Here is a 25107-nt window from a genome sequence, read left to right as displayed (position 1 = left end):
GGCAAGGCGTGTCCGGGGCCAGGCGGAGGCAGCCACGGTGGCTGTTCCCAGCCTTCAGGGGGCTCCCGTGGCCAGGCCCCTGCACTGGGGACGGCTCTGCCCTGCCTGCACTGTGCCCAGCGTGCACAACGATCCAAGAGAGGGAAGCCCCCTGAGCCTGGCATCCTGCCCTATGCAGCATCCCCATGTGGGCAGGGTGGCTGCGGCCCATCCCTGAGGAGCTGCATGGGCTGCGCCAGGCCCCACCACGGGTGCTGCTTGGCACCCCTGCCTGCCTACCCACCACAGCTCAAGCCTGCAGAGCCCCGGGCCAGGCTGGAGGGTGCAGCCTGGGAGCATGGGACAGGAGCAGTAGAGCACAGACAGCCTTCCTGCCCGCATTCTTCTGGCTCCGCTCCAGGGCCTGCCGTGGTGCTACGACTTGTGGCTGCACAGGAGAGCCTGGAGCAGCAACTTAAAAAAACCCCCACAATTCCTTTGCATGCCTCCTGGCGTGCCAGGAAAAATGTCTCCACTTGCCACTGATGGCACGCGTGCCAGGGGTTGCTGAGCCCTGATCTAGTCAATGTCCATCTGAATGGGATGTCTCATTTCCTAATCACTCATTTTGCTTTATACTGGATAGTTGTTTTAACTATATCACAACTGAAGATAGATGATTAATTTGTGGAAGATATTTTTTTTGAGAGGGTGTGGGGTAAGAGCAGTAATGAAGCAAGTAACCAGCAGATTTTATAGTTTGAGATATGCATCTTAGGTTTAACGTATGAGGGGGTAGCAGCTCTGGTCAGACATCATCTGGCACATTTGGTTGTAGGTTCTCATTGGAAGAAAGTTGTCAAATTTGAGCAAAGTCATTTGAAATGCTGGAATAATTGATTTACAAGAGCAAATGACAAGATAACAGAGTTCTTCTCCACCTGAGGGCGCCCCCCTCCCCCCCCCCCCCTCCCCCCCCCCCCCTCCCTGCAGGATTTTGGTGTTCAAAGGGAATGAAAGTGCCTATGGACTTTTTATCAATATAATTTATTCTACACAGAATAAAATTTAGTATTGCATTCATTTTAATGTTCTGGGCAATGTGACATAAAATATTCTCCAAAATACGAGGTGAATATTTTTGTGTAGTCTGGCTATAAAGATAACCTTGGGAGATAATTATTCCTTGATACAAATCTCAGATAATTGTTTTATCAAATCTTACTATTTTGATACTTGTGAGAGATATTACTGTCATCTGATTATAAACAACACTCCTTTTGGGGAGAAATATTTTGGTCAGTCAGCTAAAAAAGGACACGGGAGAGAAGGGGAGAGAATTCCTTAGGATAGTGTTCACTTTGGCTAAATTCCCAAAGCATTTAAGTGCTACAGCTTGAAAACCTTGCAGGTGCTTGGACTCTCAATTGCAGCCTGCGATGGGGAGCCTGGCCACCTAGAGACAAAATCTTGGGACTCTCTCATGTTGGTTACAGCTCTGCCTACTAGGCTACAGAGATGTGATCTCTCCCTCTAGCCTGGGAATCTTGCACCTGGAAGGATGGAGGATGCCTCAGCCCTTCCAGGCTAGAGGGTAGCTGGGGTGGGGGGCGGAGAGATGAATCTGGGTTTGATTTAGGCTGAAGAGGGCTTTGAACCTGGGCCTCCCATTTCCTGGGTGACTGTTGTATAAAAGGTGGATTCCTCATATAGCTGAATTAAAAAACAAAACAAAAAACGAGAGCAAACATGACAGCATTTTGTGAGGGGCCCAGTCCTGTGGGTGAGTAACCTAATATTCTTAGAGCTTAGATCAGTGGTGTTCAACCTTTTTGCCCAGCAGGCTGGATGGCTGATGCCCGGTCTGTCTGTGGACTGGATCTGGCCTGTGGTCCTAATCGGTACCTGGAGTGATAGCAGTGGGGCCTTATCTAGCCGCACGAGGGAAGGGGGCTTGTCTTGACCCCAAGCTGGTCCCACAGAGGGGGAGGGGTTGGAGTTGTGGCCTGGTCCCAATCCAGGCACTGAAGGCTCGTGAAATTGGCAGACGTGGAGGTGTGGCAGATATTAATTGCCACTGTTCCCCCGCTGCCAAATTTCCTGACTGAGGGGAGCACCATGGGATGGATGTCATGGCTCTGTGAGCTACATTTGACCTGCAGGCTAGAAGTTGAGCTTTCCTGGTTTAGATGAATAGCAAGTAGATGAATCTGTGGATTTCCAGGGACTTGATCAGCATTGAATAGGTTCATACACTGTATAAGTGCCACAATGGCATCTTGGAGGTAGGTTAAGATAGGTTGACTTACTGGCAGGATATGGTGATGCTGTCTAAAATTTGTGGTCAAGAGACTGTAGTCCATTTGTACAACATCTGTCCACAAAAAATTAAAGAAGAAATACAACTGTGAACTTATAGCCCTTGCAAGTTTGAGAAAAGAGGTGACACTAATACATTCTTCTCTAAAACCATCAGTCTTTTGGGCCTGAAGCAATGGCGTGCACAATGGTCGTCTTGTTCCTGGTTATCTTCTGCTGCTTGATGATGTCAGTACTTTGCTCATGGTGTCTTATACTGCCTCTTCCATCTCTTGTTAAAATAATCTCTTTGGCTTTTGGTCTTTGGTTTATTAATATACCATACTTCAGCCCCCCCCACCTAATTCTAGATTAACCTACTTGCTGTAGCAGAGAAACAAGTTTGTATTGTTTATTTGTGAGTTGATGCCAGTATTTCTGTGGATTAAACTGTGGAAAAACTTCCTAGGAATTGTAAAAATCTTCCTAGGGATTACTATTTCAGCAAGAAAAACAACATAAATCCAGAAAAGGCGTTCAGACACATTTTGCTGTTTCTACTGTCTGAAATGTGTTTATGGTACTAAAAACTATGCCAAGACAGTATTCTATGCAACACAATATTAAAAAAAAAATAAAAAAAAATCTTCCTTTCCATATAGGAACATACTGAGATTATTACATACTGTTCCAGCTATGTAAATGGAAGTCTTACAAAAGATTTTCTTTGTTAAATTATGTTAATTTGCTCGGCAAATGAAGGAAGTTGCTCAGTTTCTTTTATTAGTATGTCAAGAATATTCTTTTGAAACTATGATCCATGGCACTTTTCTGTTTTGGAAAAAATGTTTAAGAAAAATCGATAACCTGAACATGTATAAACCATATTCTGTAGTACCTTGTTTCCTTATTCATTAACTTCTTCTTTTATTTTTTTTAACCTATGAGATTCTTAGGCTTGAATATGCAATGAGAACACTTAAGACAAAACTCCAGTAATTTTAATTATTGAGTTCTGTAATTGTATATATCACAGTAAGGTCAAAACTGACTATGTGTAGGATTCTTTACTGCAGTTGCAGTTCTACCTCAATTTTTTTAAGCTGTCTTAAACTATCAATAATGGATATGTTTGTGAACGCTAGACATTTGACTGTTTGCCATGGAAGGATAGAAATCTTGTATCAATGCCTTAAGGATAAATTTTTCAGGTGGGATTTTCACTGTTGGCCTAAGTCAATAGAATGCCCATTTTGAAAACCTACATATTCTCAGGTATTGATCTTTTGCATTGTTTTATTTTATTTTTAATTTGACAGTGTCACATTCTTCTTAGTCCTATCATTAGTTCATTTCCATAGATTGTGATCTTTGATCATTAAAAGTTTTGGGTTTAGCCCTGTTGTGTTCAGTAAAATCCTGATTCTTTTATCACTTACATATGTAATAAACTTTAAGCATTTGCTTCTGTGTTTCCAGGATGGAGTCTTGATCCTTTCCACACCTGCATGTCGAAGACATTACCCAAATTATGGGTAATGGTTAATACTAAACCTTTTCATACTAAACCTCTCTTCTTCCTTAAGTATCTGAAGCATTTGGGTAGGAAGTGTAACATTTCAAGTATAGTTAAATGAGGTCAAAGTGTCTTGGATCTCTTTATCCAGGGACTTGAATGTTCTTCAGTATGTTTAATTTTTTTTAAATTCTACTTTAGAAACACAAGTACCAAAGCTTTAATGAAATAGTTAATGGGTAATCTGTACTAAAATTATTTCTCAATAAATACTTTTTGCACCATGAAAATTCCCACCCCTGATCTTTTTCCTTATTTAATCTCTTACTAACTGAAGATGAAAATGAGAGTTAATTGAAAGAACTGTATTACAAGAGGTACTCATCCCTCGAAGGCTTCTATGTAATGCTGGTGAAGAAGGAAATTGGTCAAGTCCAAACAATGTGACTTTTATTGCTTTCCTCCAGCAATAATAAACCTTTGTACCTCAGTAAAAATGTTGTTTGCTTTTTCAAAAGGACATGGTCAAGGATATTAGGCCAAATACTTTCTTTGCCAAACATTTTAATGCAGGAATGATTTGCATCAGGTAGTTCCTTTTCGAAAAACAACGGGAAAAGAACCTGGAAGTGTTGATAATTTGTTTTAAAAAGACTCCTGTGTTTTTTTTATGAGCAATATCTATATGCTATGTAGATAAAAGATTTTACGTGATTTATTTACCTCACTTTTGGAATAAGTCTTCCTTCCATTCTTCCATTTTCCATCCTTTCTTCCTCTTGCAATTGTTTGTAATTTATTTCAGCTTTATTTTTCCCCCTAAAGGACTAGAAAAATAGAAAATGAAGTTTGAGTGGTTGCTGTTTGTCTCTTCCCCCCGCCTTCTCCTCCCAGATTTAAGTGTAGCTGGGGCCAAAGTACTTGAGAAATGTCCCCTGTAAAATGGAAAGAAGTATAATTCTTTGTGTTGTACAGCAAGTTATAAAACTTAATTTTTTAAAAAAGTAACAGAATAGTTGCATGTACAGCAGAAGACGACTTGGTCATGGTAATTAGTGTAGTTACTATCTCCAGATTAGATTATTCCTACATACCTGCCTAGATTTAAAGATACGTGGGAAGTGGGGAGAGAGTGATCAGAAATCAATTTAAGTGATCAGAAACTCGTCTAAACCTGTAACAGAACAGATATTCAGTGTACATAAACCGGTTTGAAAATGGCTGAAACTGGTTTGAGATACTACATTCAACCAGGTTTATCAGACTAACTGGTTTGGCTCAAACTGGTTTATGCAGTGTCTGTCCCAGACCCCTTTCTGGTTTAACTTAAACCAGAGTCCCCCAGCATCCCAGATGTTTTGCAGCCCTGGGTGGGGCTCTCTGCTTCAGAGAGCTAGGCTGGCCCCTCCCCTGTGCTCCCTGGCGGGAGCTCGGGCAGAGACTGCAAGTACAGCAGTGTCTGCCTGGCTTCCCCCTGCCCCTCCGCCCCCCCACCACTCCCTGCTCAAGCAGGGATTCACCCCTCCTCTCTACCACAGCATGGACCATAGCCAGCATGTGGTATGCTAGCGCTAGGCTTGTCAGCTGGGGGTACGTGTACCCCCAAGGGTACTTTGAAAGGTCCCAGGAGGATATGAGGGGGCGGATGGGATGGAGTGCTGCTACTCCGTGCTGTTGCCTCACAGAAGCAGGGCCATAAAGACATTGCACTGCCGCTGCTCACTACCCGCCTGCTTTGCATCTGGCTGCTCACCACCCCCTACCCCTCCAGGGTACACTTATTAAAAAAGGTTGAAAGCTCTGTGCTGTGCTAGCTAATGCTAAGAGGTGTCTGTGTAAGGCAAGCTGGACAATGTCTGCCCAGGGCTTTTTGGAGCTAAGAGAAGAGCTTGAACTGATGACAGAGGCTTTTGTTTTCTTGGTGGGCTGATAAACACTGTGCAACTCTCTTCTCTGTAAGCAAATGCTGTGTAACTCCCTGATGGCTCCACTGTTGGTCAGGAGCAGCGAAGCGGGGTGGGGAACCTGTACCCTAATCCGAGCATTCTGCCAGGGCCTGGCCAGGCCCCCCCACCCCCAGTTTAGCACCGTGGAAGAGAAGGGGGCCTTGCTCTAGCACCCCCCGGATTCTAGCCTGAGCCACTGCAGGCAAGTGCAGTCCAGAGGGGATGTCTTTTCAGTTACAAACTGATTCAGCCTAGCCAGGTTAGATTAACGTGCAGAGATTGAATCAATTCAGGCTCAGGCTTTTTGAATATCTGTCCCTAGCCTTTGAGAATAATCCAAACCGAGTGAATTAGGGAACAAATCCTTCTTAACAGCAGCACACAAACTTTAGAGCATCACTCCAAAAAAAACCCCAAAATGGGAAGAATAATTTTTGGGGGGTCATGATCAAAAAGACAGCATCTCTGGTATAGCATTATTAAGAGAACTTTGAACAAAAGAGAGCTTTGTAAAATTAACATTTGTGGACTGATTTCACCCAGAGGAGGATCAAGAAGAATCTAACCTCTTTAGACCTCTTGCTTCTTGCACACATTTTGCAGTTTTGTGTGTTCCCATGCATATGTGTGCATTGTAGTATACACTGTTTAAATTATTTGTAGACAGACACATTACAGTACATACAAAAATACTAGTGACACCAAAATGCTTTTAAAATGAAAAGTGAAAGTGTCTGGCTTTATTTGAAGGAAGATGTATTCAACTGATAGTATAACACCGTGCATTAAAAATAGACAAATAAGACTCAAATATAATGAATGAGTTACCCCTGGAGTACAAAATCCATTTAAAAATGAAGCTTGGATTTGTCAAATTTGTCTAAAGGGTCTTGACTTCCAACTAATCATAAAAAAGAAACCCACATCAAATCATCTGTTTTATAGGGGAAAACAAAACCCTTATCGTATGGCTGACTGCAAGAAATTCTTGAGTAAACTCAAGTAAATATTAATATTAAAGTAGTTCTGTGGAGCCTAATTGAATGGAATTTTATGTTGTGAATTTAAAAGAACTCTTAGAAGACCAGAGGGAGTCCAAAGAGTACATTTTTAAACTTGCTTTTTCTTCTTTTCTAACTAAATTATACTTTGTGCTCTTTGAATATTATTTTAACTTGAAACACCTAAATGTTGGACTGTCAGTCTTACAGGTACCAGTCTTTTTTTTTTTCCTTTTTCTCTTTCTTTTTCTTTCTTTAATTTATTATGTTAAATATTCCTTGGTTCTGAAGTATAGCAGGCTCTGTTAGTCTTTTAGTATCAGTGTTATCAAGATCAAACACCAGCTTTTTATTGTTTGTTTGGTGTTGGCAACATTTAAAATATAATGTTTCTACAGTGACCTTTTAATTTAATTAAGGTAGTTCAGAGCTGATTTGTTAGGTTAAAGTAGTATGGATTTACTAATTATACTTTTGAAAGTATTTAACTGTAGTTATTTCTACAAGATTTTGTGGTTATAATGTTTATGTACAATTGCTCCCTACAAAAAATTTACATGTGATGTTTAAAGAGTAATAAAAGGTTTCTGGGCATCTCATTTTCATTGTGGAAGAGAAGTTTCTTAAAAACAGTTTGTAGTGTATTTAATCTTTCATTCCAAGCAGACGGGCAGAAAAGTAGAGCCTTTATTTCATTTTGAACTGTTTTTAATTCAGTGTGGGTGCATGTTGTAGAATCTGAGTTCTTATAAAATTTACTATAAAAATCAAGTACATATTTTAAATTCTAAATAGGGCTAAAAATGATGGAGATTAAAAGAAAATAGTGTTTCTGAAAGCAGACTGGAAATTTTTCTCTTTTGTTCTTACCATGTCATATCTCTAGGAGAGTGAAAAACACAAAACCAGGTATTCACAGAGAAATTTATAAGGACATTTGAGCCAATCCTAAGGCTGGAAGAAGTATTACTTTTTAGGGTTTCTTATAGAAAACCCAGCAAGTCAAAAGTCAAAAAATAATTGTCTAGAATTACAAAGGACCTTCCTATGTGGGTATGGGGGAGACCCAGGGGAAGAGAGTGGGGGAGACTGCACAGCTTGTTTTCCCCCTTCCTCCCTGTCCCCCCTACCTGGAAATGTTTTTTTTTTTCTCTTGTCCTTAGGGAATAGAGCTAAGAGAAGTGGCCTCAAGCTGAAGCAGAGGAAATTAAGTTTGGAGATTAAAAGAAGCTTTCAGACTATGAGGGTGGTCAAGCATTAGAACAGTTTATGTAGAGCAGTTGTGGTCTCTTTCAGGACATTTTCAGGAGTAGGTGAGACAGACTTGGCTGGGATGGTTTAATCAGGGATGATCTTGGCTTGAACAGGGGGCCAGGCTAGATAACCTTGTTAGGTCACTTCCACCATCACTTTCCTGTGATTGTATCTGGTGCCTGAGTACCCTCAGAGTCAGAATGTTTTCCTAATCTTCAGCCTAAATTTCCTCTTAAATTTTCCCTTTTGCAGTTTGAGGCCATTGCTTCTAGTCCTGTTCTCTACTGCCCTTCAGGTGGTTGAAGGCTGTTATCAAATCCACCTTTAATTTTCACTTCTCCAGACTAAACCCTAGCTCTTTCAGCCTTTCCTCATAAATCATGCTTCCCAGGCCTCCCAATCTCTTCTGTCACTGGATTCTCTCTAATCTGTCCATACCTTTCTTGTGTTTGGCCCAAAAGTGAACACAGTTCTCCAAATGAGGTTTTACCAGTGTTGAAAAGAGAGGAAGAACCACTTCCTTTGATTTGTAAGAGATACTGCTGGTAATTCACTCCTGTGCACTGTTGGCTTTTTTTTGGCAGCAAGAGCACACTGTTGGCTCATTTAGTTTATGGTCTGCTGTAATCCCCAGGTCTTTCTCTGCAGTACCCAGCCTAACCAGTCATTCACCAATCTGTGTTTGTGCATGCAATTATTCTGTCTCAAGTGGAGGACTTTGTACTTGTCCTGGCTGAATACCATATGATTGATTGCAGAGAATTTCTCCAGTCTATTTATGTCATTTTGGATAGTAGCCCTACCTTTCAGAGAATCTGCAGCTCTTCACAACTTGGTGTCCACAGATTTACTAAGCATGCAGTCAATCCCAACATCCAAATCATTAATGAAGACACTAAACAATCCTGGACCCAGGACAGACCCCTGAGTAACTCAGCTTGATACCTCCTTCCAAATAGACACTGAACCCTTTATGTCTACTCATTGAAAACAATGATCCTAGTTCTCTACGTACTTCACAGTGGATTCTTAGAGGACCTGTTTCATGCTCTTTCCATGTATCAAGGTCAGACTTACTGGTCTATAGTCCTCCGCATTCTTATTCTTTTTCTTAATGATGTGCACTGTTTGCCCTTTCCCAGTTGTCTGGGACCTCACCCAACCTCTACAAAATTCTCAAAGAGGATAGCCAATGGCTCTGAAATTACCACAGCCAGTTCCATTAGTACCCTATGGTGCATGCCATCCGGCCCTGCTGACTTGAAAACCTCTAGCTTCTCTAAGTAATTCCTAACCTGTTGTGTCCTTACCCTAAGCTTTTCCAACTTGATCCAACCAGCTATATATCCATTTTACAGCACTCACATATAGTCTGCATTTCCTTAGCTTAGTAATGAGTGTCATGGGAGAGAAGTCTTGAAGAAAAGTCAGATCCATTCGCATCAGACTAAAAGCTAGTGCAGGAAGTAGAAGGTAAAATTGCAGAAGAAAATATCTTTTATTTAAATCTTCCTGAGAAATCTAATTTTAATACAGTGTCAGTTTGCTTCAGAAACTGTTGTGGTTAAAGTAAAAAGATGTACAGTTACTTGAAATCAGATTTTACTTTAAATCTCATATTACTTTTTTGAGACTAGCATTCCTTCATACAAGTATTTTTGAAAGCTGATAATGTAAGTATCTCACCTTAAAACAGAGGTGTTCAAGTAATTCCTTTTTACTGCAAATGTTTTTTCCCCCTTTTCCGCCCAAATTTGAAATATTCCAGACAAGTTTCTTAAGATGAAGAACATTTTAATATATCTTGGAAGTGTCTATTTTATACTTGGTTTCTGAGGTTAGCTTGACATTTAAAATTGGATGGCTGTTTTGCACTTATACATTTCTGTTAGTGAAATAACTAATTATTGCACCGGAATGCCAACAATAAGAATTTGAATGACAGACAGTTCTTAGGCAAAGGATGAGTAAGTGTTCCATACATCTCTGAGAGGAACTTATAAACTAGGAAAGAAATATTTGTATTTTCATCAAGTGTTGTAACACAGTTGTAGAGATTTTTTGGTCCATTGAGTTTGTTGTTTAATTTCAGACATGATGCAACAAATTAGTTACTATAATGGTTGGCTGTTGTTAAATCATGGGCCTCATAAAGGTCCTTCTGAACAGTTTTTGGGGGGCTGCTCAGAGTCTCTCAAACTGTGCTGTTAAGCTTTTGTTAGTTTCAGTATATGTTCTAGCACTTTCTTTTCTTGGCCTCTTAGGGTGAGTCTGTTATGTCATTTAGAGTCAACACTGAGGCTACAGACACATTTAATTTGTCTTGGCATAAGCCATTTTATCCTGGGACAAGGTGTAGTCATTCAGACTTCCATGTCTGTTGTCCTGAGATAAATTCTGGAAAGGTTCATGGAAAAAGTAGTACTAACAGTTTATTGGGGCATTGCAAAGAACATCTGAGGATTATACCAGGATTGCATCACTGAATCAATGGCAGAAAAGCAACAGTGCATTCAACCACTCCCTAGATCCTGATTAGAAGGACAACGTGTGTGTATGCCAATCTTGAGATATTTTTGTTCAGGAACAAACAGACACTTCTTCAGGGACAAATGCAATGCCTGTTTCTATCCTGAGTCGCCCTTAACCATTCTGAATCATGTAAGCTGTCCATCCCTGTTTGTCACCTTTCCAAATATAGAAGAGGAGACAAGTAATGAGCAGACCGATTAACAGAAGGGCTCTGCTTGAGCTCTTCTGGGAATTACTCTGCCCGCTTCTTGTTTTTCTTCTGTGCTTGGCTTTGTTTACAGGCAGTGATGATAGAAAATAGAGTACAGAAAAGCCAGTAATCGGGTGCTGGCAGAATTCCTGTGTTCAGGTGATTATCAAAGACATTTCAGGTTTGGGTAGGAGAGCTTGATCTCAGGTGCTGATGCCAGCAGAACTTCTAGGGTAATAGATGGCTACCAAGAGCTGATTGTAAGATATACTGTAGAAGATGGTGGGTCTGGTAAGAGATTAAGAAGCAGTATGGCCATATATTCTGGCACCGTTCCTCAACATAAACTTCACCTGTTATCCTCTTTACTCATCTCGTCCTTCCTAAAACTGCTGGTAAGATCTCCCTCCCCCTGAAATGATCCTGACACCAATTAAAACAAAGCACTCCTAATTTTAGCATATCCTTGTGCAGTACTCTACCATTATGAGTGGTTTACAATTTCCTTTTTTTAGGGAGATGCAATAGTAGGAATACATATTACACAGACTTTGCAAAAAGGTATTCTTAAACAATTACCTTTTACTTTAAACAGCACATGAGAGGTACAGATGTAGACAAAGCAATAAAACACACATATTGCTTTCCTTGTCTTGGTTCTCTCACTACTCTGAACATTTTTGAGTTTAACTCGGAGTCCTCTGTGGTATCCAGAATCTCCCCCACTCCCCTTAAAAACAAAAATTAAATGTAATGGATGTTTGAGCAGGAGGATCTTTGTATCCATAAGAGTAGTTCCTATGGCCTTGAAAGGATGGAGAAGTAGAACAGTTGGCCCTAGTTTGTAGGAAAAAGGTACAGGCAAACTGAGAGAAGTTTTAATATAAAAATAAACAGCTCTGTGAAACTTTCTTCAAACTATATAGGTTTTGGACTTTGAGATTTTTTTTGTCTTTCTGCAAATAGATTAGCCTGGGTGTGTATGAATGTGGTTCTGGAACTGCATTTACATGAGATCAACCTGGTTTAAGTCAGTTTATGCTCAAGGTTTATCTAAAGTAGAGTAATGCATTCATGCATTGCCTTTAGGGGAGCAATGAGGAATGTAAAACTTTGTTAAACACAAAGGAGAGCTAATGGAGTGATTCAGAAGTTCTGTATGTTATCGACAGTGTCTTTAAGCCTCTGTGAGCATGTCTACACAAGATGCCTCGAGTGTAGTAGACTAATTTTACTGTGCATTAGCACAATAGGCAAAACTTGCTCTAATGCACAGTAGACTAATTCTACTGTGCATTAGTGTCACAAAAAAAGTGTGCGCCAGTATAGTGCTGATTACGGCACATTAAGTTTAGTGCCTCTAATTATAGGTACTAAATGTAATGTGCCATAATTATGGCACATTATTGAACGTGTAGACATGCCCTGTGACATGTAGTTATTTTAAATGCCTTTAACTTGTGAGATGGACTTCTTTCCTTTGAAGAACAATTTTAGCTTGGTTTCAATGGTGAATCTTATGTAATATAAAAAATATTTGTGTTCTTAGGGTTGAATTGTATTTCTCTCTACATCTACATAGCAGGTTACATGGCTGTTTTTGGCCACTCCTTTACTCTTTGGACATGCAAGTCTGTACAGTTAGACTAGGGGTAGTCTGTACATATATATAGCACATAGCCAAGCTATACATGAACTTCAGTGGAAAACTTGGGAATTAAAAATGCACTGTGCTGGGAAGTCAGAGGTGTGGATTCAAACCTTCTTGGGGTGAGTTAGGGCCTAGAATGTGGGTTTCTGTCTTGGGCAAGTGTCCTAACCATTTAACCATTGAGGCTAACATAGTAGGGCCCACCTCTCTCCCAACACTTGCTAGTCATGGCATTTTGATTGCTTACATTTTCAGGAATGAGACACCGGCGCACATACGTAACAGGCATGTGAGTGTAGCTGTTTGTGTGTGGCCTATGCACAGCCTACTTCACATATACAAGTCTTATATTCATATGTGTGTCTGTGGTACAGAGGAAATAGAGCTGCTACCTACATACAAGGCGTTTTGACACTTAGAATACTAACAATTGGATACATAAAGGGAATCCCACTCTTAATTTGTTACATACAAAAATTAAAAACCTACAAGCTATAACATTATAGGAGGATATCTAATGAAAGGAAAAATCTTAAGTCATATAGACTTTAAAAATATTTTAGTAGAGCTGGGGAAAGGTTTCTTTTCCACTGAAGACTTCTTTGACTGCAAGTGACTTTTTGACTTGCTTAGTAATGATGAATTCTGGATTTTGGACAACTTGAATATTTTGTTGAAAAAATGTGTGTGTGTGTGTGTGTGTGTGTGTGTGTGAAGGGTGGAAGATCAGTTCTTCTGTGGTCAAACCTCTCTCCTGAGTTCTTGCAGTCTCTCTTTCCTTCTACCCCACTTAAGTCACTTGGAACTACAAGAGCTCTGCTGAGGGTAGAACCAAAACCAGAAACCAGCAGGACAGAGAAGGTCCTACTGGCCATCTATTGTGGCTTCAGGCATCTCTAAAAGCAAACAACAAAATAATTGAAGATCTTACCCTAGGATAGCTACATTTTAAAAACTGACCTATGTCTTTTGTAGTTGTTGTTATTTCTGTTCTGATTTAACTTATTGTGCAACTCTTTTGGGCTTTCCCTGCATTTTTGGGATAAACTCAAAGAAAAAGTTGAGTCTTGGATCATTCTCATTTATGTTTACCTAATATTGATGATTATAAAAAAAAAATCTATTTGACCATTATCTGATCATATTTGATCAGTTGTTTGATTGTGTTTGTGGATGTGTGGGTTCTTTTTTCGGACTAGTCAGATACTCAGCCCCAGTTTTACATTCCCTTCATTAGTTCAGAAAGTTCTAGGAAATGTATTTTTTTTCTGGTAGAAACATATTATTGTTCACTGATGGTTTGAATTTTGCCCCTTTGAAGTATATTTGTACTTCTAGTCCTGGAAAATCTGGAATTTGTCTTGCTACGCTTCAAACTAGCAGAAACATTCTTTCCTCTCACCAGTGTGTTACTACCTGCTTCAGTTCCACTTGCTGCCTACTTCATTTTGAGGGCCTTTGCTTACAGGCAATCATGTCTATCATTTTGATGGGAAAAGTGTGTGTTAATTAAAAAACAAACAAACAAAGTCTTCCAAGAATAACTATTCTCAGTGAAATACCATTTTTATGATGTGCATACTTTGTTTATTCTAAAAATGTGACACTAACATGCAGTAACCAAGCAACATACAGTCATAGTCATTAACCTGCCAGCGTAATAATAATGCTTCAGAGTAAATTTCCCAAAGTTCATCAAGAAATAGTACTTGGGACCACCAGAATTGCTCCTATCAGACTAAATATAGCATTTTAATTATAGTTGCTACAGATCTTAAAAATACATGATAATCAAAGTGAATATGTGGACTGGACCAGAGTCCATTATTTCAAGATGATCATAAAGAAGCATTTTTAAAGTTATTAAAATATTTATTTAAAAAAAACCCTAAAATTATATTAAGTATTTTAATGAAATGCTAAATCTAAAATCCAAAAAATATTTTTTTAAATCACTAAAAACAACTTTATATACTTAAAAAGTATGTTGTACTGAAGCCAACTCAAGTGTTTGAACACTGAGGTGCTGAGAGGGAAGGCTAATGTGATTTTTGCGTAGCTTCCAAGAGCTTAGTAGAGGCCTTCAAAAGAGAACCAGGGACAGTGGATTATTTTATCCCACCTTCTGTGTTCTGGACAGAGGGACCTTTGTACAGTCCCCTGGAACCCAGCCTCTACCTTTTGCTTTGTGCCATTGGGTCCGACAGTTTCTAATTTTGGGGGTCTCTGCAGCTATGAAGAAGAGATCTGAATTTTGTTCCAAGTAAGAATTGCAGTGATATTTACAGCTCTAATCTTGCCTTCCTCTGTATTGGTGAAATAATTGCTTTTTTTGTTGTGACTATATTTAAAGTAATGTGGGGGGAGGGGAGGAGGGAAGGGGAAGGGAATACTCTAATGATTAAAAGAATCAATAGCAAAAGATGTATGAACAGTTTGAGGTTCAGTAGCAGATACTCCTGTCCATCTATCTCTGCTTAGCTGCTTCTGGTGACATGCTGAATATATGCGGGAAAAATACATATTGGAATGGGGCAGGATGCATAAGTACAAGAGCATATACACAAACAGTACTTCTACTGTATTTCTGTCACTTATAGATTAATACTAATTAGGAAGAGATGAATTAGTAATATAAACCCCTCTTCCTTGGCTCCATATTGTTTTCATCTGCCTTGACTGAAGAAACATAGATGGGATTTACTTTAGAGTTCATAATACTTAGTCTTCTATTTGTGGATTTCTATAGAGTGAGAGGATCTGATTGGGTTGGAAAGTCTAATACGTACAACTCAGTCTTCATTACAGATTATAAGAGGTGGATATTTTGTTTTGATGCATTCAGAAAAAGTTTTGAACACAGATGCTGGGAGTTATATATGCCTCTATTTTTGTTGTCACTGTTTACTATAGCCTGTCTTACTAGATTTTTTGATATTTTTCTGCAAGAAGCTTTGAACTTAGCCAGATGTAATTTAATACTCTAAAAATTGATTTCTGCTTTCCAGAAACAAGTGAGATTTTGTTTTGTTTAATACTAGCATAGAGAGAATTATTATCGCTTACTTGCTTCACAGCTGCTTGCTATAGCCTGTGGATTAGTTTTATGAAAAAGACCTTGCTTGATATCACTTGTCAAACAAGAAAACTGGTTAGGGAAGTTGCACATGCTTGCCTGTCTTATGGGTCTATCTGTTTTTCCCTGGGTCTGATAGGCTAGATGTTTGCGACAAGTATGGAATAACCTTGCCAAACTTTATAATTGTTGGTAAAGGATTTAAAACAGAAGCCATATTACATAAGTGAGACTGTTGTTGAACTTGTCCAGGATTCTTTTGGGATTTCGCATCTTATTTGGATTTGAGATAGGAGTAGTATGGAAAATCGTAATAAAATTCCAAAGTAAAGATTCAGCACCCTAAGTAGGACAGTTTCATGGAAGATGAGATTGGTACCTATAAGGAGCACAACTAGATGAGTCCACAAATGCGCACAATTCATTTATATTATTATTTGTTTAAGTATTATTTGTTTAAACACAAATAAAAACATCATTCACTTGTGGTGTTGATGTCCCTTATTTATTCAAGGCCACATTTGGAAATGTGAATGCCAGTCCTGCATTAATTTTTAATAGCTTTATCAGTGACCTAATTCTGAAATACAAACTCAGTGCCTTCACTGGTATTCGTAACTTGTAACTTTTGGTTCCTACTTCTAATATAATAGTCTTGATTAGCTCCCAGGGTATATTTTGTATTGCAGGATAGAGTGCTTCTTTTTAAAAGCTCCAGTCCACTTAAGTAAATTTATTTATTATTTCAGCTGACCAATGATATATAGAGCATTATTAATTTTAAATGCATGCGAGAAATAAGGATGTTTGAATGAGAATGGTGCCTCACTGCCTAAGCCCACCAGGAAAACAAGGTTGTTTACAGGTATAGTCATATAATGTTACTGCATTGTTAAGGGATTAGTCACATGATGAATTTCCCAGGGTAACCTGGTGACGTACTGCAATATGTTAGCAAGCCTTCTATGAGTCCTGTTTACAATTTTAGTAGTTAAAGAACTGTAATTTAGGGCAGGTATGAACTCAAAAACTGCTTTGTTAAAACCTTATTGTTTAGAGGAATGTAATTGTTTTCATGGGTTTGCTCTGTTACAAATTTTGTCTGCATATTTCTAAAATTTGTATCTGAATATAACTGAACTCCCAGATGCTGCTTCTATAAACTGGGTTAGTGAATTGTACTTTATGTTCTTACAGATAATTTAAAGCAAACAAAGTGGCTGTTTGCTTTATAAATTGTTTGTTTTAACAAATGTCATGTTTATATTGTTCTCAGATATGTTTGGAGGAGCTGTTAAATGAAAAAGAAAATATTTTAACATGTAAATGAACATAGTAAAAGCACACTATTAAAACTACATGTTTAATGTTGAGATAAAATGGGACCTCCAACTCAAGAAGAAGTACAAAGGAGAAGTCTGTATTGTATTTTATCAGTGCTGTCATTAAATTGCACACACTACTAAATTTTCTCTCAAAAAGCCAACTCCCACCTACTTGCAGCATTAGTAGGCAATTGTCTTCAATTTGTACATATAAAACTGATCATTGAGACCTGGGCTATACATTTTTTTTCTTTTTTTTTTGCCTCTGTAAAGATGCTTGTGTGGAAAAATCTGACATTTTAAAATTTGGTGCAGTGTGTCTGAGAGAACTTCATTTTTTTTTTTTAACATGATCTGCCCTTTTGCCTTTTTTGGAGTATAGTATGTTATACAGTTCTTATACATTCTTAAATGAATACAGCTGACTGTCAGTAAAGACTTTCTCTGCATTGAGGCATGTTTGGGGCAAAAATAAATTTTTGTCACTACTTGTTTTATGAGGTGTATTGCATTAAATTGGTAACTTGTTTCTTATGTTATTTCAGACATTTTTAATGTAAATGCAGTGCATCAAAAGGGAGGTTGGCAATTGACAGAATATTGTTTCATAAATCTCTTTACCTTTGAATTTAAAAGAATATAAATCTGTTGCAATAGTTTGTTGGATTATTTCATTTAGGTCCTTTGTTATGTAAGCGTATCTAATGGTGTTTAAATGTGTGAACAGGTAACATAAATCTGCCTAAAGAAATTATATTGTAAAGCTTAAGCATGCTTAAAAAAAGGATTGTGATAAACTACTTGTGGTTGCAGAGCACAGGACAAAGAGTAAACTGCAACAAAAGAAATTTTAGTTTGGACAAAGAACTTTCCAATGTTGGCTAAATTTAGTCTGGACAGACTACCTAGAATCTGTAGTGTTTCTATCACCAGGAGTGATGTAGGGGATGTACGTAGGTGCACATGCATCCCGTGAGCGTGGTGGGGCATCCCCTGCAAAAAGACGCCGCTGACACTCGCCACCCCGCCGACGACACCGCCTGGGGTGTCTGCGAGTGGTCCACGATTGTCCCTGGCCGCCATCAATACTGCCGGCGGCGCCTGTGTGTCGTCGCTGCCCCCTGGTCGTCGCTCGCCACTCCCCCCGCTCCCCCCTGCTGCCGACAGTGCTGGCGGTGTCTACAGAGCTTTGCACTTACTGCCACCACGCTCCTGCCACCACCAGTGCAGCCGTGCCGGGCAGCTGCTGGGGGCATGCGCTCTTCATGTCCATCGCTGGAAGGTTTTAAGGAGTATAGATTGTAGCCGTGTTGCTCTAAGGACACAGGCAGACAAGTTTCTTTGGGTAAATCTGATATCTTTTATTAGTCCAACTCAAATAATTGGAAAAATTCTTTTTTGCAAGGTTTCAGGTACATTTAAAGTGTTTTACAAACACTTACATGAAATAGTTTAGATGGGTACGCTTCTGCCTTGTGCAGGGGTTAATCTAGATGACCACCTGAGGTCCATTTCACACACTCACACACCCCCCTTTTTGTCAGTACCTTTCTTCAATCAAATCACTACAGTTTTCTTAAAAGATGCACTGGGCTTATGAAACAATTTAGATATATGAAGCAAGCACTATAATGCCTGTAAGTAGTCTAGTGCTTTGGGTCTTTGTGTTTTCATTTTTTTTTTTTTTATTAGCTGCTTATATATGTATTGTCCAAGTGTAAGTGTTTGTAAAACCTATTCTATATATATATATATATATTAGTAGAGTGAGAGGGGGAGAAAGAGAATTATATAAACAGTTGTTATACAGAAATGTTTTGGATGGAAGAAAGGTAGTGATAAAAAAGCTTCTTGGAGTGATGAAGCATTTTTTTAGTACAAACTTTGCAAAAATGGGTCACCTTGAAAATTAGCCTTTTTATACAATATATGGATAAAGCAACACTAACCATTGAATATCTAAACTGGTAAGATGAACATTGTTTTTTATTTTTCCCTGTAGTACACATTTTTGCTTCCATAAACTGGTTTGCTAGGTTTTATTTATTTATGGTAATTTCTTAATATTATTTTTAATATGATGGAAACTATAGCTTCATTGCCAGAATATATGAACAAGGCTTTCTGTAATAATAAAGGATTCAGCAAATCGTATTTTGAGTCTGTCTTATTTTTTATTATGTATGCACCATTTCATTTTCTGAAATTCTTAGTTTAAAAAATAAGTCTACCAAAATAGACTAATCAAAGCAAAATATTTTTTGGTATCTTTTACTTTAAAATAATATTCCTCATGTTGACATTTCAAACAAGCTTAGCGAACCAGTGTTAGTTCAAAAATTAGTTGGCTGATTTGTATTTTTTTCCCATTTTGGGGGGGGGGGAAAGGAGATATTTTGAGATAATGGCTTGGTTTTGATTATATTGGTATACAAAATTCCAGTCAGTTTCATGGCTTCTGCGTACTAAGCACTAGACTTCACTATAGTCCACTCGTTGCTTTTACATAAAATATATTTACTTCTGCATTTTACCCCTACTTCTGAATCTGGTGAGAATTTCTTTTTTCCATAAGCAGTTGTTTCCACTTTAGAATTGTAGTGCTTTTTTTTTTTTATTCCCATTTTTATTGCAAGACAAGTAAAGTTTTCTGAAAGTAAAGATGGGCAGCATTTCATTGTCTTTGTTACTATTCAATCAAACTAATAAAATTTTTCAAAAATATTAAGGCTGAGGAACAAGTAAAAATGTTGATAATTTGTAAAATGGGTTATGTCTATTCAAGCTATTAGTTGACAAATTTATTGCATTTCTGCCTCTCTTCATATAATTTTTAATAGCAAATATTTGCCCATTTGACATTCTTGTTCTTTAATTTCCAGGCACGGGTACTTTTGGGCGGGTTCACCTGGTGAAAGAAAAAATGGCCAAACGTTACTTTGCACTGAAAGTAATGAGCATTCCAGATGTCATTCGGCTAAAACAAGAGCAGCATGTGCACAATGAAAAGTCAGTCTTAAAAGAAGTCAATCACCCATTTCTGATCAGATTGTAAGTTTTTCTTCAAACTTCACTTTTTTTCTTTGGTGTTCAATCCATTCAGTGTCATTTTTAGACTAAGACAAATCCAAGGGCCATGTTTACCAGTATGTTGTTAAGGCTATGTACAGATGTTCATTTTCTCCTGGAAGAATTGTCATTATTTTGGTAGAAACCACAAGTGTGCGCAAACATTCAAGATTTTTCTCTTGGAGCAAAAATGGCTAATAAGCTGAAGGGGGGCATGCAACAGGAAGCAGGCTGGCTGGGACCTGTGCTCAGGGAGGCTCTCCTAGGGGTGGTGGAGCAAAATCCCCCCTGCTCCTAGGTCCTACATTTCAGAGCTGGGACCTTAGTGTAGGGAGCAGCACTGCAAGTACCCTGCCTGCTTCCTGCACTGGAGTTCCTGGTGTGAGTAGCAGGTGGGAGCTCTGCCGCTTTACCTTGCAGCAAGGCCTGAGAGCTTGCAGAAAGGCCTGAGAGGGAAGGGAGCAAAGCACCCAACTCCTGCCCCAAGCTGGGTGCTGCCTGGTTTGGGAAAGAGGTAGGGAGCAATGACCAGTACTTCTCTTTCCTCTGGATCCAGTAGGGGAGAGGAGCAGCCATCCTTGTCTCCTGCCTCTTCCAAGCTGGACTCTGCCTGGCTGGGAGTAGGGACTGAGGGCTTCACCCAGTGCTTCCTCTACTGCACTGCTGAGGCAGGTGCAGGGAGTCTTTTCTTGCTGCTGTATTTCCCCCTGGGGACCAGAGGGAGGAGCAGGCACTTCTCTCTCCTCGCCTTCTCCAGACTGGAGTCACTGGTTTCAGGAACTTGGGAGAGAAGGGAGGCTGGAGACTGAATGTCTGTAGTGCTCCCTCACCCGGAAGGACTTCTACCAACAGAAATGTCTCAAAAATTTCCACCATCAGAAATTAATGTCTGTTCATGACCTAAATGCTCTATGGTGCTTTAATGATGTAAAGCAGCTGTAAACCTGCATGGACTAGATAGTTAATTTCAGATTACTGCTACTTTGCAACATCCAAAGAGCACAGGGCACCTGGGGCATCCTGGAGAATCCAGCTGCACACTCCTTTGTTTGAAACTCCTTGGTTTTAAAATAAACAAGTAACTCCTGATAAGAAAACATGAATTTGGCCCTCTGCTGTTTAAAAATCCAAAGGAAGATAGATTTCTTTTCATCTACTTTTAAAAACAAAAACAAAAAACCTGCAGAAAAACACTATAACAAATGCAAGAAAGTTAAATAAAATACTTTTGAAAGAGGTTACCATGCTTTGTTACATTTACATGTTAATTAGTTATTTTTAAAACAAATTATGAAGATACAAGTTCTTCACAGTGTAAAATGTTCACATTTCCTATGTGAAATGAGTCCATTTGTTCCTGTATTAAGAGCTACAACTGCTGACACTGCTGTTGGCCTTAAACAAAAAGGTCATCTGTTGAAAGGACATAGGAATGGAACTATAGATTCACATTCACTGGTGGCTTCCTCCAAATGTGATAGAGGGCATTTGCACTGCTGCCTTTGAGGTGTTTTTACTATGCACAGTATAAAGCACAAAATTAGAGCTCAATCTGCCATGTTTCAAAGCCAATTTATTTTGGTTTCTTTCCTAATAGATGTATGGATTCTCAATGCAGCATTGCAAGTGTGTAGTGTGTAACAGATAGTTTTTTGACTTGGATGCAGATTTATTAAATCACATAGCCTGGCTGCTCTGCCCCGTGAATAAACATGTGGATGCCACTGAAATTAGCAAACTTCTTTGTAATGGCATGTGTTTCCCCCTCACTCAACTGATTCTAGACATTCTTCATCTCTTGTAATATTAATGGAGATATGCAAGTACAGATATGGAGATCTGAGATTCTATAATGGAGAGCAGTGCAGTAGGAAATCCAAATTGGATGCAGAACCTGCAGTTACTTAAATGCATGTAATTTATTTTTTCAAATGCTGGCCTCATTGTGACTTGCAGTAAAATATTTACTGTAAAACTATCACATGTTTGAAGTGAAAGAGCATGATTTTAAATATTGAACCAATAATTTATCATAGTGTTCCAGCTGAAAGAATCATCATCATTTCTTGCTTCCCCAAGGGCAGGAGAGAAAAAATCTTTTAAAATATTATGGTTAGCTCATTAGAATGGCATATTGCCAGGGCTTTCTACACTGGATGGAAATTAAATATGTCAGAGTTATTGTATTTCTCTTCTCCATATGGTAATGTCAAACTTTGCTGTTGCTTTTAGCAGGTAGATTAGTCTGTCTCAGAGCAGGAGAAAAACAGCTAAAGTTTGAAAGCAAGGCAAGAAATGCTAGTGTTAGGTATATCTATGTTTAGGGAGCTGATGTAAGTTAAATTAAAAATGAAATTGTACATTTTAATTGTACATTTTTCTTGCTTGTACTGTGCCTAGCATAATAGGACCAAATCTTGATTAGTCCGGTGTTTGCTCTTCTAATATGACAGCTGACAGTGTACAGTCACAGCTACAACATTATTGTATACAGTTGTGTAAAAATTCTTATTATTGTGCTGGACATATCTGACTGTGGTCATGATTGGTAGAGCTTATTTGTGTAACCACATATAAGACCTTTACTGTCATTCTCTAAATTTTATAAATGATTTCCTTCTTATTTTTCTCTTCTGGATTTTAGAAAATACCTTTCTGTCTCTGATGGAAGGAAAAGCCAACTTATTTGTGTCTGGGTCAGTGATTCCCAACCAGGATGCCATGGCACACTAAAGTGTCATGAAATCCTTTAAAGGGTGCTGCTCACTATTAGCTCTGTTTGTAAACCTAATATATATACACGATTCACAAGTTTGAAATAAGAATCCATAGTGTCAAAACTATTCTGACCTATTTTGGTTTTCTGAGTTCTTTGCAACAGAAGTAGTTCTCAGTTATTTTTCCTGTTCCTCCCCCATCTTCCCTCCCACCCCCCACCCCCCAAAAGTGGGGGGAAAGCTAAGAACTGCCTTTTTTTGGAGGGGGGCAGGCACTTTTGCATCTAATGAGGTGGACAACCACTGCTCCTGGGTAGTCAAGATTTCTTGTATGTGTCCATGGTAAGCTATTTTTAGTGAACCTTGTTTTAATATCGTAACTGCTGAACAGTGCAATCTTGTATGCTACCTTTAGCTGGTATATTAGCACAATCTCATGGGAATACAGTGGTCTTTCCTGAGTTAACCTTCAAGACTTTTAATAAAAATTAAGAACAAAATCAAACCATATCTTTGATCATCCCATTAAAATTATTTAACAACTAGTTGCTTATTAGTAAGAACACATTATGGGTTTCTAAGTTTACCCACTAGTGGGTACAAGTCCAAGATCTGATTCAGATGCTGTTCTAAGAAACAGTGCATGTTGCCTTGGCTTCTGCATCAAGTAGCTGATGGACTTATTAGTTGAATTAATTGAAAGACAAGGGGAGAGCCATAGTTACTCAAATAAGCTGTCAAACTCAGATCCTACTCTGACCTATGACAACCCAACCTTGTGACAAAAACAACAGAATCCTTCTTTTCACCTAGAGCCCCCAGCCTGAAAACTTCATTAATGACCTCCAACCCCTTCAGAAAAATGATGACCATCTCAAGGCAGCTCCAGATTATGCGCAGCCCTCCAAACTTCAAATGACACTTCTTCAGTAACAAATTTTATAACTTTTATTCTCACCAAACCACCAATCCTTGCAACAGACACAGTTGTCACTGGTGCCCCCCCCATCAACATCATTGGCCCAGCCATCATGGATTATAACATTCAGAGTTCATTTTCCTGCTCCTCTACCAACATCTTATGTGCCGCCACCAGTTTACAGTATCCCTCTGTGATCTCCATTGAATACCAATGAAAGAATGAATGGTAGCTTTTTTTTTTTCTTTTTTTTTTTTACGTCAATTTCAGAAAGACTCAAAAGTCTGGAGCAGCACATTTTAAACTTCTTGGACATCATTAGCCTCAGGGTAACTGTTCTTAAGCAGCAAACTTTTAAAAGCCAGCTTGAATACAACATTGCAGAACAAGAAATCATCCACAGACTAGATTTTGTTAAAGGTCTCAGCAGAGACTCTCTGCAGTCCCTCACCTGGGCTCGTTTTTATAACACTTGGGTCCCTCAGTGGGTTAAGTGCTGTATTTAACCCTTTGAATCTCTTCAATCCATCTTCACCTCTAAGCAGCGCAGCCCTCTCATCTCTTTTCCTCCCTTTTCCCATGTCCTTTGTATTTAAATAGTTTTTTGTTTTTTTTTTTCTATTTAATTCCCCTGCTCTCTACAAGTTCGTAGCATCTGATGAAGAAGGTTCTAGTCTACAAAAGCTTATGACTGTCTGAACAAATTAAGGTGTAAGCTGCCACCCTGCCCTAACACGTGCTTAATTTCAGAGTAACACAGATAACTACCTCTCTCTCTCCTTCCAGCTTGTATCAAATCAGCAGGAGAACTAGTTGAGGCAATGGTGTCTTCTCTCTGCTCCTCATTGCAATGGGGCCAGCTCAGATTCCTCATTTATGTAATGGAAAGTGGCTTAGAACACACATTCTGTTCATCACCAAATACAGATTTTTCTAACACTTGACTTCTGCATCCATAGGTTGTATACTCCTTTGGCGTACAGTCTCCTGGGTGGACAGTAATGTACAGTGCAAACCCATTTTAACAAGCCATGTTTTTAACAACTTCCTGCATTCAACTGTCCCAAAAGCAGGGGGGGAAAGTGTATATGGATGATGATGATGATAGAAGAAATTTATTAACTATATTATGGAAAGTATCTTCTTGTAATGAACTTACTTCTGATACTGTAGTTTATTAATAATATGATTGTACTGTATCTTCATTTTCTAATATGGTCTAGGTATTGGATTTGTGTTCGATAGAGAATCTTCGATTACAATATACAGACTGTATTCCAAAGAACTTGCGTTTATTAAAAAACAGCTTGTTTTGTTTGATCACCTCTTCTTTTTTGTGACCTCAATCAAATGGAATGTATTTCCTTATGTTTCATAGTTTGTGTTGAATGCTGTTGTAGTTATGGGTATAGTGGAGTGACCAGATATATAGTATTTCTCAATTTAAAGATGATAGACTTTGTGGGATTTGAGATGCTTTTCATTGGCTTGATTTCAAGATGTAGGCAGATTAGAGCAATCTCAAAATGAAACCAGTCTTGCCAGAAATGACTCTTGCAATTCGGTAGGAAAATAAACTATTCAGAAAAATAGCAGTGATGAGAAGAACATTAGTGAATGGTTGGTGGACTTGC

General features: G+C 38.8%; 1 protein-coding gene across 2 annotated transcripts in view; it reads left to right on the top strand.

Annotated features, from left to right (window-relative positions):
- The window catches only part of PRKX (protein kinase X-linked), an 85304-nt gene that overhangs the window by 24109 nt on the left and 36088 nt on the right, over positions 1-25107 (top strand). For both annotated transcript variants that reach the window (XM_006033864.2, XM_025215764.1), the window contains exon 2: positions 19651-19819. In XM_006033864.2, coding sequence (XP_006033926.1) covers positions 19651-19819 — 169 coding nt within the window. The remainder of the gene's footprint in view (positions 1-19650; positions 19820-25107) is intronic.

The sequence above is a fragment of the Alligator sinensis genome, unplaced genomic scaffold (genome assembly GCF_000455745.1).
Source record: "Alligator sinensis unplaced genomic scaffold, ASM45574v1 scaffold296_1, whole genome shotgun sequence".
Classification (NCBI taxonomy): domain Eukaryota; kingdom Metazoa; phylum Chordata; order Crocodylia; family Alligatoridae; genus Alligator; species Alligator sinensis.
This window is presented reverse-complemented; position numbering and strand designations above follow the sequence as displayed.